The sequence below is a fragment of the Pantherophis guttatus genome, chromosome 6 (assembly GCF_059756535.1).
Source record: "Pantherophis guttatus breed Tessera chromosome 6, ASM5975653v1, whole genome shotgun sequence".
Taxonomy (NCBI): domain Eukaryota; kingdom Metazoa; phylum Chordata; class Lepidosauria; order Squamata; family Colubridae; genus Pantherophis; species Pantherophis guttatus.
This window is the reverse complement of record NC_142068.1, coordinates 32,172,977-32,192,466: the sequence shown is the minus strand read 5'-3', so window position 1 is coordinate 32,192,466 and position 19,490 is coordinate 32,172,977. Positions and strand designations below refer to the sequence as shown.

At 37.4% G+C, this 19,490-nt stretch overlaps 1 protein-coding gene across 8 annotated transcripts in view; it reads right to left on the bottom strand.

The window, feature by feature from the left end:
• The window catches only part of SPHKAP (SPHK1 interactor, AKAP domain containing), a 73,818-nt gene extending 54,579 nt beyond the window's left edge, over positions 1 to 19,239 (bottom strand). For 3 of the 8 annotated variants that reach the window (XM_034439348.2, XM_087872655.1, XM_087872656.1), the window contains exon 1: positions 18,503 to 18,594. Coding sequence is in view for 5 of the 8 variants with exons in the window: in XM_034439345.3 (XP_034295236.2) it covers positions 18,880 to 19,154 (275 nt within the window). In the remaining 3 variants the exon portion in view is untranslated. Of the gene's footprint in view, positions 1 to 9,805; positions 9,863 to 18,502; positions 18,595 to 18,879 lie in introns of those variants that run through there. The other 5 variants (XM_034439344.3, XM_034439350.3, XM_034439347.3 and 2 more) reach the window with 4 other exon arrangements.
• Between the last annotated feature and the right edge of the window lie 251 nt (positions 19,240 to 19,490).

The following is a 19,490-nucleotide window of genomic DNA, read 5'->3' as shown; positions in this document are numbered from 1 at the left end:
ACAAAATAAATAAATAAACTTTATTGTCATTGTATGTGTATACACAGTATACACATACAACGAAATTTACTTGACACCCAAAGTGTGGCCTTACCAAGGCATTATAAAGTGGTATTAACACTTCACGTGATCTTGATTCTATCCCTCTGTTTATAAAATTAATTCTATTCAGATTCTTTACATTTGTCCAATCTATATGATTCCATTAATACACCTGTTTATATTAGAATATGTTCTTTCATCATTTTATTACTTGTTATTTCACTTTATTATTCCACTACAAATCATAATATTATTTAAACATAATAATATCATTATTCAATCTCTAATTTCCCCCTTTTTAATACTTAGTTCTTATTCATATTTCCCATATTTCCCTCTTTGAATCGATTTATATTAAAATACTATCCTTCATTGTTTTATTATTCAATGTTTCAATATACTATTCTAATGCCAATCATGATATTATTTAAACATACAAAATAACTCTATTCATATTCTTTGCTTTCATCCAATCTATATGGTTCTAGTATTAATACACATGTTTATATTAAAATATTGTCTTTTCGTTATTTAATTGCTCAGCGTTTACCAATCACAATGTTATTTAAGCTTACTTAATAATACCATCATTTAATCTCTAATTTTCCCATTTTATTATTACTTTTGTTTCATCATGTAAAGGAATATGTACAAGTAATTCCTCAATCTCTCATTGAACACATTCCTATCTGTTCTAATTTGTCCTCCTGTCACCATTATAAAAAAAAAAAGAAACAGGGGAAAAATATTTTTTTCTTTCTTCTTTTTCCTATCCGCCTTCTAGCCAACATCTCTGGCCCGCATCAATACTTTAATTCTTATTCTTTTTTTAACTTGCCTCCCATATTCTTCTCTTAAATCTTTATCTCTGTCTGTGTCTGTGTCTACATCCTGCCTAGTCAATCTAAGTGTTTTTCCCATCCCTACTCTCTTCCACTGTCTAGCTTTGAAATTATCAGCCCGGACCCCTGTCTCCCTTCCCAAAGTATCTTCCTGCTCTTCCCGTTCTCTTTTCAGATCTCTTAGAATGTTTTACCCCTGATTTATTCATTAAACATTATTAATTTTATTGATGACTCCTCGTTATCTACTTTTTGTTGATTCCTCAATTCTGTTTTTCCCTCTATTCCTTCTGCTAACTCCTTCCTTTCCTGGGCATCTTGGTCATTACTCATTGTCCTTTGTATAATATTTTCCAATTTTTCAACTATGCCATCCATTAATTCCATAATCATGTTATGTTCTTTCTGTATAATATCCTTTATGCTTTGAAACATCAAGTCCATCTCATTCAAAGTTCAGCTTGTTTCCTCCTTATGTTGCATATTATCTTGTTTAATAAATTCCACTTTTGGCCACTAGCCGAAGAACCATTTGTTCACACATGAGGTTACTCTTCAAAGTATACACTAATCACAGTTCTTTATGTTTCATAAGTAGTCACTCGATTCCATTTACATAGTCCAGGGAGTTATCCAAGCCTCTTTAAGTCACCTTTATAGCTTCAGTCATATAACTTAACATTCAGGGTTCACTTTAATTAAATGTCTTCTTGTTCTCACATTTAAAACTCCAGTGGTCATAGGGTAGATGTATATTTTTTTAATATTTTTTTTATTTGATTTATATGCCGCCCTTCTCCGGAAACTCAGGGCAGCTTACAATGCGTTAAGCAATAGCCTTCATACTTTTGTATATTTATACAAAGTCAGCTTATTGCCCCCACAAACTGGGTCCTCATTTAACCTACCTTAGAAAGGATGGAAGGCTGAGTCAACCTTGAGCCTGGTAAGATTCGAACCTGCAGTAATTGCAGGCAGCTGTGTTAATAACAGGATGCTTTAAACCACTGTACTACCAAGGCTCTTATAGTCCAGTAAATATTTTCACAGTTCTTTAAATGGTATTCCCAGGCTTGTATATTTTCTTTTCATCAGCAGGTGCCACTCTCAGGTTAATTTTCAATATTGTTACTAGAAATGTGATTTTAATTATTTTAAATTGTAATTTAATTATAGAAGCAATGTTATTTTTTTTAATCTGTAATTAAATTTACAGATAATTTAAATTTCCTTCCCAATGTCATGTCTTCCCAATTTGAGAGTCCAATTCTCCTCTTTAATCCTTTCCTTCTGGTCTGGTAGTTTTCTCAAAGTGTTTGAACTTTAACAGATAGTTCTGAGTAAATCCTAGATTTCTCTTTTGGGGTTAACTTTTGGGTAAAAGAAATCCTCTCACCCACTTCCACACTGTTCACTATAGTCCAATCCAGCTCAAAGCTTAGATGGTCGTCAGCTGTTCCAGCTTCATGGCAGCTATCTTAGGCTGTCTCTTTTCCTCATTGTGGCTGAGGGGGAAAGTAAGCTCTGGGTCAGGCAGGAGAGCTGCGACTCGTCTTTGCTTCACTGCCCCTCCAAGGTGGCTTTGGCTTCTTTCGGAGCCTACCAATGGAGAGAACTCGGCACCGGAGCATGGAGACCTGCTCTCCGTGTCCTATCTCGCCGCGATGTCAGCCCGACTCCAGCTAATTATATTTAAATTGCAATAAATTGTACATAATATGATTCAAGAAATCTTGAGTAAGCACAAAACAAAACATTTACTTAGAGCAGATCGCAAGTGGAAATACTGGTATTTATAAAGCTAATATTTTAACTTAAAGCTCTAATACAGTTCAAGCAAATATTGATAAGATACAGCTCTATCTAAAGTAAAGGAGGCACCTTTCAACACTATGGATGTTTCCCCCCCCCAGTTGTTTGGCCTTTGAGAACTGTGAGATGTAGAAGTGAAAAATTTAAGTATGGGTTTTTTTGTTTTTTAAATTGAAGTGGTAAGGTATAGAAAAAATAAAACAGGAGTGTTAAAGCTTATCAAAGGCTTGATAAGGCATATATTATCTATTTTTTCAGATATTACATTATACCACTGTGTTTTGCAAGTTTGTTTCTCAATTTCAGCACTATTGTAAGGGATTCTGCAGGCTTTCAAAGTGGACTAAAGATGGTAGACAGTTTGCAGGCCATCCACTTGTGCTCATATAAAGCATATTTGAAAATAAGAACTTGTCTCTGTTCTCAGAAATGCAGTGTTTATGAAAGGTGGACAGGAGAACCCAGTTTAGAAAACCAAATTCATTTTCCAAGATAATGCATTAATAAAATCATAACACCATGTATTTAAGTTAGTTAAATGGTTCCAAACTCCAGATTAGTCGTTCCCTATATAATATCACTTAACCTTACAAATATTTAGAATAGCAAAATCACTGAAATTTTAATCCAGATTTTCTCATTTTACATGCATTTTCAAATATATAGTACTGATTTGGCAACAAACATAAACAAAATATGTTTGGGTGACATATGTACCCCAGTAATTGCATTTGTGATTTTAAAGTTAGAATTGTTTAGCATTATTTGTTCACTTCTAACCATGCATTCTTCAGTAAAAGCACAGATGGTTAGTCAAAGTGACAGCTAAAAATACCTCTTGCAAATGTCTTTGAGATTTGTTATGGATGAAAACCTCAGGCAAACTGTAAATGCTATCTGTGGCCTAATTCCACAAGCTATATAGATCACACACATTAGGAGCCTTATACAATAATCTACTTCTCAGGATTATGATTACAAAGGATGTAAATACTGAAGAAGAATCTGTTTCTAGTATTATATGTTGTCACTTATCAGCCAAATTAAATAAGCACCAGCTTTGTATTTTAAAAATATAACAACCCATTGCCTATATTCAATGCACATTATGTTATATAGAACAGGGATTTCATATGTACCACAGTTGAATTGTTGTAGCAATCCTAATATAAAACTAGATGTCATCTTGGAATAAATATCAAATAGAGAATACTGAATGGAAAAAAAGCCATAATTCTTTAACTTTACATAGATATTTTCTTCCCTTGCTTTACATTTTTTGAAAAAAAATATTCTATTAAATGTGGGAATTCATCCAAATGACCTAATTTGCAATAAGGTGAGATTTACCATACTAAAATATTATGGCCAAGTGACTTACTAATCATAATAATCATATCTTAAAATATGTCTCCTTTCTAAAGAAACAGAAGTTCTAGTATTTCATCCTTACCTTTGTCTTTAATACAGAAACATTTATTTTAAGGGAGTTTATTTTTCTGTATTTATTCATTCATTTATTTATTCAATTAGTATGGTCACCTATCTCAAATAAGAGACTCTTAGTGCTATTCAGGAATGAAAACCAAAACAAAATTTACAAAATCTTTGGCATGACAAAATGTTGCCATTTCAAAAGAGAACAATCATTTTACGGAAGAAAAGAACATAGTCAAAACTGCTACATATCACAGTCTCTGATAGCACTTCAGGCTATTTCTCACATCCATTATATGACTTTTGCACCTTATCTGTAACTATGCTGTAGACCTGGATTCACGTAAGCAGCCATCAAACTCATTTCATATGGCTTTGTGCAAAAGACCAGGATGTGAAGAGATTTTTCTCTATTCCCACATCTACTGCTTGAGGTAAAAAATCAAAAATAAAAATCAGACATCAGTCTCTTCCCACCCCCCAACCCAATAAAAGATCGCAGTAAGAAAATGAATAATTCACCCAACTCTGGGCTCTAGTTTCACCTTTGTTTCAGCTTCACCCAAAATATATTTTATGGTTCCTACACTATATATTCCAGTAAGTCTTGGTACCTCATCATTTTTCCTATTTCGAGAGTGTTCGGGTATATCAATGCTTCCATCGGGGACCTTACACTATATATTCCAAATATTCATTGAAATAGATTCTGTTTATACTGTCATGGCACAGCTTGCATTTGAATCTGGATATTTCTCTGAAAGGCTATCAGTAACACCTCTCAAGTAATGACCTGCATATGTGAATCAGTCTGCATAGATCTAGCACTATGGAACATTGACTTTATCCAGTATGAACTCAAACGTAATATGTGTTAACACCAATGATAGGGGAGAGTATGAGAGGAAAAAAGATAAAGTCAATATTTCCCTTTGGAATATTGGAATCTCCAAAATCAATGTTGGATCTGCCAAGAACAATGAAGAGAAGGTACCTCCTTCAGATTAGCATTATAAGACTTCATTGTATCAGATCTCTTCTGTTTTTATAATTTAGCTAGCCCTGCAAAGTATTAAAAAAACAAAACAAAACAAAAATAAAATAAAATAAAACAGGGTGCTAATCTCTAATTCCATTCCTTTGAATATAAGAGATTTCACTTTATAAGCAATAGTATGATATTCAGAAATGCTATAAGGGAAGCTCCTGGATTATCATGACAACTATTCCCTGTCTATATGTCTGCTTGTCATAGAGAAAGTAGTAGTGTAGCTTATGAAGTTGTGGCTTATGAAATGCCTTCTGCTTCTAGTTATGCTTGATACCCAGACTGGTAGGAAAGCTGAAGAACACCACAGAAAAATTAACAAATATGATTTTTTAAATTAATGCCCATTTATTCTACATATTTGATGATCCCCCATCAAATATGTTTAGATGACTTCCCAAAGTCAAATATTGGGACTACAGTTTGCATCATATCCAAATAATATTTACAATTGTCAGGTTAGTCACAGATTGTGGTAATGCACATTCAGCTTTCTGGGGTAAGATATAGAGGAAGATTTATTTCATTATTGAAAAAAAAATACTGTTTTCATAATTAGGTCAGATATGCCCTAACAAATTGATTTTGATGTATGTACAGTATGTTGAAGCTATATAAGAACATCAAGAATCAAAATTTCTTTCACAAATATTATGCTTATTTTTCTCAGCAAGATTGGCTTTTCTATCTGCTTAATACATTCTTTCCTTTAGGTTTTCTTTCCATCAATTTCCTACTAATGGACCTATCACGTTCCGGACCCACATTTTAATCCTTTATCAAAACAGCCATCATAACACTTATTTTCCCAAACAGTAAGTGTGAACTTTACATTAGTATTTCTCAGCCTTGGCATTTTAAATATGTAGACTTCAACTCCCAGATTTCACCTGCTAGCATGTAGATATCTACAAACTTAAAATGGCTAAGGTTGAGAAACACTGGTATGCATACATCTTGCACATATGATCAACAATTTTACCTTCTAGTATAGATGAATTTTTTTGGATGGATGCTATTTTAATCCAGTGATTTTATTAATATTTTAAGCACTAAAATATATATGCTATTAATTCTATTGACATAGTCCCTCTACCCCTATTTGGGGGGAAAAAACCCATAAGTTTCAGGTGTGGGTATTTGGCTAACATATTTCATAATACAGAAGCAAATAATATATTTAAGTTCTCTGCAATCTCTCTATTATAATTAAAATGGCCAGAGGTCATTTCTAAATGTAATTGAGATAAGACCAACAGCAATAGAACACTTGCCTTAATTTGCACTGTGTTCCTAATCTATAAGACTTTGTTCCTACTAGTAGCAGTTTTGTTCCAAATTATTGTTAAATTTTATGCATAGAAATTGACAGTGGGGTTGGGAGTGCAGATAGCAACAGTACAATACATAATGTTCCTAGTATTTTCAATTTTTATCCTCCCTGCCTGGGCTATAAAGTGTTAGGGTTAATTAGCTAAGATTTTTAAATGTGGGGCTTCAAAGAGGGAAGAGTTGAAAGAAACAGACAATCCCTGAGAATAAACATTACTGCATTATCATTATTGGCTTAGTTGAAAGCCACAGCTGTTGTTTTCACATTTGGGCTTTAATATTCTCCTCCAGAAACAAATTAATGCATAGAGTTTTATTATTGGTTTGTTGCAGTATGCAAGTAATCCATAAAAATTAGACTCTGGCATATCTCACTACTTTATCCTTTATAATAATAATATAATAATAATATAATAATAATATAATATAAATGCCATGGGATAAACCTGATAAATGCTATAGCTCAACTGCATGGGCAGAATATTATTGCCAGATTCTACAGATATAAACAATAATTTTGTGGAATCCATTATCTCCCATATGCCAGCAAAAGCTGCTCTGTGTATCTGTCAACTTGTCCATTATTATCTACTCTGCGCGGCAGTGACTCTTCAACCTGTCAGTTATGTTTTCCATGCCCTGATGTCTGACAAGATATAGCTGGAGGTGAACGTGGATCTTCCTGCATGCAAAGCTCATAGTTTCTACTGAATATCACCCACCATCTCTTTTACAGAGAAGTTCTAGTCTTTGACCCAGTGTTTTTCAACCTTGGCAACTATATGTGGACTTCAACTCCCAGAATTCCCCAGCCAGCCATCAAGTCCTTCAACCTCTTAAAGTTACTAAGGTTGAGAAACAATATTTTGACCTAAATAGTTTCCTCTAGATCTGCAGTTACGTTTGGACAAGCTACAGTAGGTGCATTGCATCACAGGTGCCATGACAATCCCCAAACCCTAAAATGTTTGAGTTGAACCATATCAAACCAGTCCAGTTTTGGCTACGGAACTTTATGTTTTCATGAAAAAGAATTTGTTTCTCTTCCATCTCTCTTTTTCTCGCACTCACAAACAATTGTTGAACTTTATAGCCTTCTCAAATCACTGATGCTTCCATTGATCGAATTACCAGATCAATTTATTATGTATTGCTGAACTAATAGAAGAAAAAGTAAAAAAAAAATGTTGAACAGATTTAGGTAACTAGCATCACATTAGAATTACAGAGGAAATAAATGGCTTTTTTAGCACTAGAAACCATCCAGCCCTTTTGCAGAGTTTTTTCCAGGAAGATGCAATAAAATAGAAATGAGTCTCCCAGCAAATATAAGTGCACATGCATGCCAGAAACTGGAAGACCAGGTGACCGGCGTGCATGCATGTGCCAGAAACCGGAAGATCATCTTTCCAGTGCGTGTATGTGCACTGGGTAGCTTCTCTTCCAGTTTCCGGCACTCCTGCGCATGTGAAGACCAGCTGGCTGGCACGCCAGAACCCGAAATAGCAACGAGTGATGGCTCGCATGCCCAAAGAGATGGCTCTTATTTCTTGTACCTAATTTAATCAACTCAGTGGGATACAGAACAACTTGGATTTAGATGTCAGATTGACATAACCTATATGAGTGCTTTCAGTGCCCTGGCTTTTATAACAAAGGGAAAAATTAAAGGGACTGGAGAATTGAATAGAGCAGAGCAGAGCAGAGCAGAGCAGAGCAGAGCAGAGCAGAGCAGAGCAGAGCAGAGCAGAGCAGAGCAGAACAGAACAGAACAGAACAGAATAGAATAGAATAGAATAGAATAGAATAACTTTATTTGGCCAAGTGTGATTAGATACTCAAGGAATTTGTCTCCGGTGCAGAAGCTCTCAGTGCCCATGCAAAACAACAGAGTAATACTCATCATCATCATCATAAAACAATAAGAGGGGGTAGTAAAAAAGATAAGAAGGATAATAGTAATGCTACCACCATACAACATGGGTAAATATCTATAGACATTAGACAGTACTGTGAGAGTTAGGTGTTCAGTAAAAACCTGTCCCTGTGTCTAATTTTGCATGCAATGTCCTACAGCAGTGTACCAAGCAGCAGAGTTGAAACAGTTTATGTCCAGGATGAAAGGAGTCTCAACCTTTCTTCTGACCTATGCAATATACAGATCTTCTATAGAAGACAGGCTGGTTGCAATCATTCTTTCTGCAGTCCTAATTATTCATTGGAGTCTGTTCCTGTCCTGTTTGATTGCTATACCAAACCAGACAGTTATGAAAGTATAAATGACATAGTCAATAACTCCTCTGCAAAACTGTATCAGCTCAGTCTGAACTTCTTGAGTTGATGCAGAAAGAACATTCTTTGTTGTGTCTTTTTAATGATGATGGAATGAGTAATGAGAATAGGGAAGAGATATAAGAAGTGAACAGTACTAGGCAGTTGCACTGAAAGGTTGAGCTATGGAACAAATATTACTGCTTAGACCTCTGAAAGCAAAATATATTAAGATTGTTATAGTTTATTATGATCATTTTTAGAATAATGTATTTAAATATTTGAAGATGAAGAATTACAGAGGAAAGATATAGAATATAAATATTTAATTTCCATAAATTCTTCTATTTAAAAAAAGAACAAGAAAGAAAGAGCAATAATGCATTTATGCATGAGGTTTAAAAATGAGAAATGTTCATTTTTGTATCTGTTTGTTCTCTGATCAAAAAAAGTGGAACTCTTCTGAGTGGAGCTCAGGAAATCCTAAGGAAGAAAGCCACCCAGAGTCCCTTGGGAGTTGGGCGGCATAGAAATATGATTAATTAAATTAGATTAATTAAATTAAATTACTTATAATATCTTAAAATTGGGAGATTTAAATATTAATGTAAGGCTTATAGACTCAAAAGAGGTGAATAAAAAGAAAAAGCAGTAGGTAAAATATATTACATGTTAAATCTTTTAAAGGGTTATGTTTCAAGTGGATCTGTGCTTTAGTCTATCCACCATGCAATATCTTCATTGTCAATTCTTCAGCTTGTTACTGTACATATTGTTATGAATTTGGTCTTCTGTATATTTCATCTTAGATCCAGTTTTTCACCATGCTCCTTGACTTTCATTAGAAGAATGAAAATACATTTTCACCTATGAGATTATCATCATCATCATCATCTTGATGCAGGTTATTTATATTTCTTCCTCAAACTTTAAAATCATGCCCATCTTCTTTCAATTCAGCTACTGCAACTATATATTAAGCATACGAGTTGAATGAATAAAATATACAATCTTGACTCACTTTTTTGCCAGTTTGGAGCCAGTCGGTTTTGCCATGTTTCATGCAGATTGTGGTTTCCTATACAGATTTGAAATAAGACAATGAGATGTTCCGGGATTTTCCTAAGAACATTCCATAGCTTGACATGGTGCCTTTCTTTAATTCATGATGCAGATACTAACTTATGTTTGCTACTCTTTGGTTTTCTTAGCTCTCCAGCACATATCAGCAATGTTTCTTCTTTCTCAAAACCATCTTGAGATCTGATATCTTCAAGTAGGTTCCAATATGTCTTGGATGATCCCATACATGATTTACCAACATGTGAAATTAAGGATATTGTGTAATAGTTTGCATTATATTCTATTAAGTGTCTTTTCTTTGGTATTGGAATGTAGATTGCCCTCTTCCAATCTGTGAGTTCCAGTGTGGTTCCCCAAATTTTCTGGCATAGATTAGATAAAACAATTACTCATTCTTCCTAAATTGCCTACCATATTTCTATAGATATTCTGTCAAATTCTGTAGCCTTCTGTTTGGCAAAGACTGGAATATTGATCCTGTAGTAACTTCATCTTCTACCAGTAGCAGCTCTTGCAAATATGGAATATTTTCTATGTTGGCATCCACACTGTACGTGATTTTAATATACTCCTTCCATGTTTGTTTCATCTTTGAATTTGTTACTATGTGTGTTGGTGTGCCTTACCATATCAATTCAACTCCTAAATTCAGAGAACTTTTGGATGATTTTGCTTGTTTTTCCATGTCTATTTTCAACTCTGATGAACAGAAGTAATTCTATTCTGGTCACTTCTAGACTTAGTCAAATAGAAAGGTACTGTGGGCCTAGTTAGTTTGGAAAAATGGGTGAATCTTTGAAAAATAAGAAAACTAAGGGGAGGAGGATTTAGGAAAAGTTTATAGAGACTGAATTCAGTGGAAGAGTTGTATCCCCACTTAGAAACAAATGAGAATCATACCTAAATGAATGACCAGAAGGAAACTAAGATGGGGCTCTGGGAGAAAATCTCAACTATATTTTCAGTAAAACTCATCTAAATCTAATTATCTGATTATTCTGAGTTTCTAGAGATCATAAGGGGCTAAAGAAGAAAGAAAAATCAGTTGACTTGAGTGAGCCATGCTGGTTTTCTAGTTCTAAAAGGAAAACACTATTCATAAGAAAAATATATACATGCAAAAGAAATTAAGCAAAATGTGTAATCCAACTAGTCATATTCTAGGATCTAGGACCTACACAAAATGCTAGGACTAGAACTTCTTTCCCAGCCATTCAGCTCAGATTATTATAATATTACACTTAAGAGTGCTGAGGTATAACTGCTAGTTCAATCAGGAAGGACAGTCCCAAGTCAGCAACATGCCCAAATCAGACCAGAGACAAAGTCCCAGTTCTATAGGTTGCTGAACTTTTGGAAAGGGTATAATGCTAAGGCTAAACTCAGTGAAGCGGTCAAGATTCTGCAAGTCTCTAATATATCCAGATGGGTGCTGATGTTTCTACTTGGTCCTTTAGCTGCATTGAATATGCAGTGAATATTATTTTTCATAATTGACATGACTTATTCCAACAATGTTCTTGGATTTTGGAGTCATGTCTATTATGGAGTCATGTCAATTATGAAAAATAATAAGAGGGATACTCAAAGTTCTATTATATTTTATAGTTCCTTCCCCTATAAAACAACTCTTTCAAACCTCAACTCAATGAACTTTTTCAGTAGCTGCCTTGAGACTCATTTCTTAAGTCTTATCTTGTACTCAGATCCAGGTTACGAATTTCCATAGATCTACACTTGACCAATAATTTATCCAGAAGAGCTCGTCTTATACTCTCAGTTTTGCATCTAATAATTTCTTGCCTAGGTTTCAGATATAAGCAGAGACGGAAGCAGCTCGTGTTTAACATCTATTGTCTATAAAAAATGTGCTTTGATTTACCTCTTCTAGTCCCTTGTAGTCTCCTGAAATTCATTAATTTTAACAAAATTTGTTCTTATTGTTAACATTGTGGTGAAGGGATTAACAATCAAAATAATCATATCTGATTAGGTGTTCTGCAAAAGTACCCATTTACTCAAAGTAACAACACGATGTCATGGTTAATTGACTTTTAAGTAATAATACTTTAACAATTTAATATTTTTTGATGACAGTTAACCTCGTAGGGAAATGCTAGTCCTTTGTATCATGTTGGGCAGTTATAAATCTGTTGATTAACTTCATGTACTCTAGTTAAGTATCACTCAAGAGGCACTTAAGAACAACATGTGTGTACTATGAATAAAAAACCCATTGATTCTGGATTTCTCTTGTGCAAAGAAGTTAGCATTGAGTGTTTTAACTGATTATGACATTTAATATTTGGTTTTGCTTACACTAACAATGAATCCGATAATATTTCTACATTTCGCAATCCTGGCCCACATGTGATTCTAGCAACGTTTGCACATAATTCAGTGATATCATAGAAATTGCACTGTTGCATCTATACTATGCTACCGAGTTTCCAAATATGAAAAATGCCACTAATTTCACTGTACCAGTGCAATTGTGACATTTTTTTAAAAAAATTGATTTATATGCCGCCCTTCTCCAGAGACTCAGGGCGGCTTACAATGCGCTAAGCAATAGCCCTCATCCTTTTGTATATTTATACAAAGTCAGCTTATTGCCCCCACAACTGGGTCCTCAATTTACCTACCTTAGAAAGGATGGAAGGCTGAGTCAACCTTGAGCCTGGCGAGATTCGAACCTGCAGTAATTGCAGGCAGCTGGTCTTAATAACAGGGTGCTTTAGACAACTGTACTACCAAGGCTCTTTTTAATGCAAGAATGCTAACAACTTTCTACTATTTTAAAAAAATAAGAGATGCATTCATGCTGAAGTGGACAATCTTTAGGGGAGTTTAATTGCATTAAATTTACTTAGGATTTATTTGATGATTTTCAGGATGCATAGTGGTTGCCAATTTTCAGCAACTGAAATAAGCTGGCAAGGCAGGAATCAGCATTTCTCAGGCTAAAAGGAATTGTTGTGACAACAGAAATCAATTGCCTTCCAAGGCCATCAAAAGAAACCCAAGTATTCATTGAATCAAAAAGGAGGAAAAGCTTAAATCCAGGACCATAGAATTTGACTCCTGTTTAATCTTCTGTGTGAATGTGGCTTCATTCTAATGGAAAGACACATTTGAGCACCTTCTGCCAAATCTGCCACATCTGCCAATTTGCCACACCTGAGAGCCAGGCCTTGGAAAAGGACTAAAGTGTCTGATGATCAAAGTATATCGCTATGCCAGGTGTGAAGCTAATCAGTCATGGTATTGAAATTTGGCAGCTTATTATATTTGCTCAAATTGCAGCAAAGTATATATTCTGCATCTTAAAATACATGAAGATTATATAGAATCTATTTACCTCCTTAAAAGTACACCTGAAAGCAGTAGCTACAGCTCTCTATTATAGATTATATTAAATAGGTAATTTTTTACTCGTACCACTACTAAACATTTCTGTAGCAGCTTAAAAATAGCATCGAGATAGCATTATTCAGGGAAGCAGTAACTATTAGTGATTTATATACTGATATACTGACATAAAGGGTCAGACTCTTACAGTCGGGTTTCAGGCCCGGGCACAGCACGGAAACAGCATTGGTCGCGTTGGTAGATGATCTCTGGAGGGCTCGGGACAGAGGTTGCTCCTCTGTTCTGGCCCTGTTAGACCTCTCAGCGGCTTTTGATACCATCAACCATGGTATCATGCTGCACCGGTTGGAAGAGTTGGGGATGGGGGACACCGTGCTACGGTGGTTCTCCTCCTTTCTCTCCGACCGGTCGCAGTTCGTGTTGGCAGGAGGACAGAGGTCGACCTCGAGGCCTCTCATATGTGGAGTGCCTCAGGGGTTGGTTCTCTCGCCCCTTCTGTTCAACATTTATGTGAAGCCGCTGAGAGAGATTATCCGTGGTTTTGGGGTGAAGTACCACCAGTACACTGATGACACCCAGCTGTACATCTCCACCCCTGGCCACCCCAATGATGCCCTTGAAGTAATGTTCCGGTGCCTGGAGGCTGTGCAGATCTGGATGGGGAGAAACCGGCTCAAACTCAACCCTTCCAAGACTGAGTGGCTGTGGTTCCCGGCATCCCGATATAGTCAGATGACTCCATCTCTGACTATTGGGGGCGAGTCTTTGGCCCCCTCGGACAGGGCCCACAATCTGGGTGTCCTTCTGGATATACAGCTGTCCTTGGAGGAACATCTGACAGCTGTGGCCAGGGGGACTTTTTGTCAGGTCCGCCTGATACGCCAGTTGCGGCCCTTTCTTGATCGGGATGCCCTGCGCACAGTCACTCATGCCCTCATCACCTCTCGTCTGGACTACTGCAATGCTCTCTACATGGGGCTCCCGTTGAGGGGCACCCGGAGGCTCCAACTGATCCAGAATGTGGCCGCGCAGATAGTTACGGGAGCTGCATGGCGCTCCCATACAACACCTCTCCTGTGTGAGCTGCCCAGTGGTCTTCCGGGTGTGCTTCAAGGTGTTGGTTATCACCTTTAAAGCGCTCCATGGCATAGGACCTAGATATCTTCGAGACCACCTGCTGCTACCGACGGCCTCCCATCGACCTGTGCGCTCCCACAGAGAGGGCCTCCTCGGGGTACCATCAGCCAAACAATGTAGGCTGGTGACCCCCAGGGGGAGGGCCAACTGCCCCCAGAGATAAGGAGAATCCAAGACCTCGGTGCCTTCTGCTGTGCCCTTAAAACCTTCTTTTTTCAGCAAGCCAGGCTGGCTTAACTTTTTTTCTTAATTTTTTAAATGTTTTAAATGGTTTTGTTATTGTTCTTAAATTACGGGGCAAATTTATATATATTCTTTTAATACTATTTTAATGTTTGTAATTTATGTTTTTATTCGACTGTACACTGCCCTGAGTCCTCAGGGAGAAGGGCAGTATATAAATTGGATATAAAATAAAATTAAAAAAAATTATATAAAGCAACAGAGCATATAATTCTTGGACTCACTTTAAGGAAGCACTTGGACAGCTGTGGACAGCTTCTCACTCAGGCAGTAAGGCTTTAAAAATATTCCCACCAATAATATCACTAGTTTTAAGCATATGTTACTTCAATCATGCCAATGGGACGTAGCAGAATGTTGGAGCAATAGTATAGCACAAGTTGCAAAGTGAATTGTAATCCTTGTGAATGATGAGTTAAAATGGTCATATAGATTGGTCCCAGGAATCAATTTTGTGTTCTAGGTTTACTATATAAAATTGTATGTGTTGGAAAGTCACACCTACCAATTGATGGGAGGGTTTTCACATGCAAGAGGTATGTTTTACTCTTCATTATATAAGGTCCAAGCAAAAGCATGGTTGAAGTCTCACTGATAATAATAGATTATTTTGCACTTAATTCTGTTTACCTTTACTAGTCATCCCATAATAAAGATTTCTTGGCAGCTCATTAGAAATGCATTTAAGCAAAATGCATTATTTTCTTTTCTATGGTTTATGTTGTATGGACATATTTGCCATAAAAGGAGGAAATAGCTAGCCTTTCTTTCATAATAGAAATAAATAAGTAAGCATAGTTCATTTGCATTTGGAACAAGCAGGAGAATGAAAATACTTTAATCAGAAGCTACATCTAAGGAACTGAAAAATATTACAAGCCTGATCCATCTCAATTTCATTTTGTCATTACTTATTAAACTCCACTGGCCAAGCTATCAGTGCCTTGAAATGAGCAATCTCCAATTCTTTCCTAGAAACGGAGACACATGGCCACATAAAATGTTCCTATTTTCAAGAAGTACATCTTGCAGAGAGTCCTAAAGATCTTAAGAGCATATTTTCTAAAGTACAATTCGGTCATTCAGTAATTCTAAGAACAGACAGGATCTGTTTTGCCTGTTCCATCCTTGACCTTCCTGGCTTGGTGGAAAAAAAATGAGCAAAGAGGAACTAAACTTTGGTCAAATATGGTTATACTTCTTTTGGAAACCACAGACAATCAAGTTTTCTAATAGAATGAATTATTGCAGCTACATTCAAATAAGAACAGTTGTCTTCATCTCTGTGGAGATGAAGTGAAGTAGAAGGAAAAATCAGAAGACGTGTCAGGTTTTCATGCTTGTAGTTACTGAAAGTATAAAGGAAGGTTATATTCTTGGGGACTTGATCTTTAGTTGGCAGGTTTAGAAGATAATCTTAAGCATTGTTATTGAGAAATGTTACATCTCATTTTATTTTTATGCACATTACACATGCTAAAAGTATGAGGAACAAGATAGTTATATACATTACAATAAGTACAAATAGGAACAAAACAGGCAAATATCTACAGTGACTGACTGATGATAGCTGAAGTTCAAAATATCTGGAAGGCACCAGTTTGTCTGCCTCTGCAAAATATTTCAGACTGGAATAAGAATTTATATTATAACCATAAAAGAAATGAATAGCATCTCTCAAACCAGGAAGCACAGCTTTTGCATGATTCTCCTGGGCACTTCACGATTTATCAGTTCTATGTCTTTATGAACATTGACGCTAAAGCTAATTTTAATCTTCTTTAATGAACTGCATTTAAATATTAAAGGAAATCGGAATGATTATGCATTACTACAATCTGCTAATTGCTTTGTTGTGCTTTTTTATTTTATCAAGACCCAAAAGGAAATCACACTGAAAAGTATATAATAAACAGATTTAATGTTTTCCCTAGTTAGTTTTTTCTAGTAAGAGAAAAGGGCTCAATTTTGCACCCTCTGCTGTTCAAACATGATGTGTGTTCTTTAGCACATAGATGGTTAAAGACGGCTATGCTTGCACTCTATTTACTGGCTTATGAGATGTATGAATGAGACAGATGCTGTCCATTAAGAATAACTGAACTAGCTCGAAGATGTCTGGATGTTTATTTTTAACTATTCCACTAAGACACCATTAACCTTCTATAATGATTTTTTAATATTTACTTGATGAACTGCATCTGCTCAAGGGAATAAAGTGAAAACTCATTAGCTAAAGGAACAGATCATAAACTTATTGCTTCTTGGAGCAATCTATGATATTTGGGTCAGAGAGCAATGGATGTAATGCAGCCATAAAATATACATGCCTGTAGCATGTAACAAAAGCATATGGAAATGATAACATTAAACACAAGGAATGTAATGGTTCATGATTTCTTTTTTTAATAACATATTTTATAATGATGATTTTAAGCATTTAATCTACTTCCTTCATTTTTCATGGGGCATATGAAATTCCAAATAATCTTTGGGCATGGGGGGAAAACAAATTTCTGCAATGGCTTCTGTTACTGCAAACTTAATACAACTGGATTTAAACAAATACAATGATTTATATTAAAACAGACACTATGTATCTTTCTTATACACATATACGTATAATGAAAATGTTGGTCATGATAAAGCAAGTACATTCTGGAAATTCCAAGTACTGAATTTCCACTGCCTTGTATTTTATGTTAGACTTGCAACCCATAAGAAAATGTGACAAGCCATGTTAAAGAAAAAAAAAGAAAGAAACACATTCTCCCTCCTGCCTGTTTACATTTACAGTAGATACGTGTGTACGTGTGTGTGTGTGTGTGTGTGTGTGTGTGTGTGTGTGTGTGTGTGTGTGTGTGTGTATTGTTACACAGCATTCTCTCTCATTAGAATATTCCGAAATTATATTGCCCCGGGAAAAGGCAAGGCCATTTCCAAATACAACCTTGCTGGAATGCTGGAATTTATTTATTTTTTACCATAAAGCCCTTACTATATAATCCGATGGCACTTTGGGAAAACAAGAATCCTTTTTCGAACTGCAATTTTAATGGGTCGGGGCTGCCCCATGGCCGCACCTTGCACGACCTCTATACCATCATCCTGTAGCTTTGCTTTACTTAGCCGATCCGCCCTTCTCCATTCCCACCTGCCCTGCAGCCCAGAGCCCCGTTCCCTCCAGTCCCGTGAAAAGCCAACCTTCCTCCCTTCGTTGCTTTCCATCTGCCCTTTCTTTTAAGCCAACGTGGCCGGTTATTCACGGACACCGTTTATGATGGGAAGCAGTTCATTCGGTGTCGCGTGGGAAGCCGACACTTTTTCTAGTCTAGAGGGAAAAAGAATCCGATTCTAAGAATCCGGTTCTATAGTTTAACCTCGGCTAGGACCGTCCTCAATTTGCTGGGACGAGGGACGAAGAAAAAAAGGTTGGATCCTCTAAATAGATGATCGGTTCTCCCTCCCCTCCCCCATCCAACTTAAGCTTACTCCAGCTATATCTCAAAGGTGCTTCCCCCCCCCCCACCCCACCCCGAAGAGGCAACTGGACTTTCTTGTTTTTCTTCTTCTTGAAGACGTTTCTCTTGTCAACCAAGAAGCTTCTTCAGCTCTGACTGGAGGGTGGGGAATGGAAGGATCTAATACCATCTGACTTAGGTGGCTCAGTGGCTAAGACACTGAGCTTGTCGCTCAGAAAGGTCGGCGGTTCGAATCCCTAGTACAGGTCTCCTGGGTGAACCGAGGATTGGACTAGATGACCTCCAAGGTCCCTTCCAACTCTGTTACTGTTCAACTGAGAAGCCAAACGTCTTCAGAGAAAAACCAGAAAGTCCAGTTGCCTCTTGGAGGGGGAAAAAAACACATTTGAGACAACCGTGACCTGAATCTCCATAGACATTTCCTCCAGCGATGGACCCAAGACACTCAACCCAGCTCGCGCGGCTGTCCCGCGTGAAGTAAGCCGCCTTCTTTGCTAGTAGTCAGGCAGCTCGGGACAAACCGCTTCTCTGATTCAAAGGACGGGGCGGGACGGGACACGCGAGGCTCTTCAGCCCTTGAGTTGGGGGAGGGGGGCAGGCTTTTTTAGCCGAATGCTGCTTCCTAGCTCCCCCAAGCTTCTCGCGGGAGGAGCGCTCAGCTGTCTTGGAGCCTGGAGCCCTGTCCACGGAGCCCTTCGGTCGGGAGAAAGGAGAATCCCCACAAAACGAAGGACCGCGGCGGCGGGGGGGGGAGACAAGTAAAGCCCTCAGACCTTACCTCAGAGAGACCTTGAGGCTCGGATCCGCGGCCGTCGTCATTTTCTGCGGCGAATGAGGGCTGGGAGGAAGGACGGAAGAAAGAAAGGGAAAGGGAGGCAAGCTGGGGCGCCGCGAAGTCTCCTGGCATCGCACCTTCGCCAGCTTTAGTACACCTCCTTCTGCCAGCCCTGCCCTTCGCCGCTTCTCCTCCTCCTCCTCTTCCTCCTCCTCTCCCCCCCCCCCCGCCCAACCTGGAGGAGGAACCTTTCGAACGTCTTTCGTTGCTGGTACCATAAGAGAGGAGAAAAAAGCCTGTGTGTGTGTGTGTGTGTGTGTGTGGTGTGTGCGTGTGTGTGACTGACTCTACTATTGAGGAGGGCCAAGAATCACGAGCCCGTTTGGGGCAGCAAAGTTCCAAACGGTTCGGTCAAGCTAGTTGGGTTCTTCCTAGCACCAATGGTGATTTCTCCGCCTGATCTTCAGGAGGTGGCTGTGTAGACGAAATGAAAAGGAGAAAAACCACTGCGATTGCTGTCTTAGAGAAAACTGGACGTAGATGCAGATCAATAAAAACAGAGGAGGGTGCAATACCCAAACTTTTCATTTTGGACTCTTTCTCTGGGAAAAAAA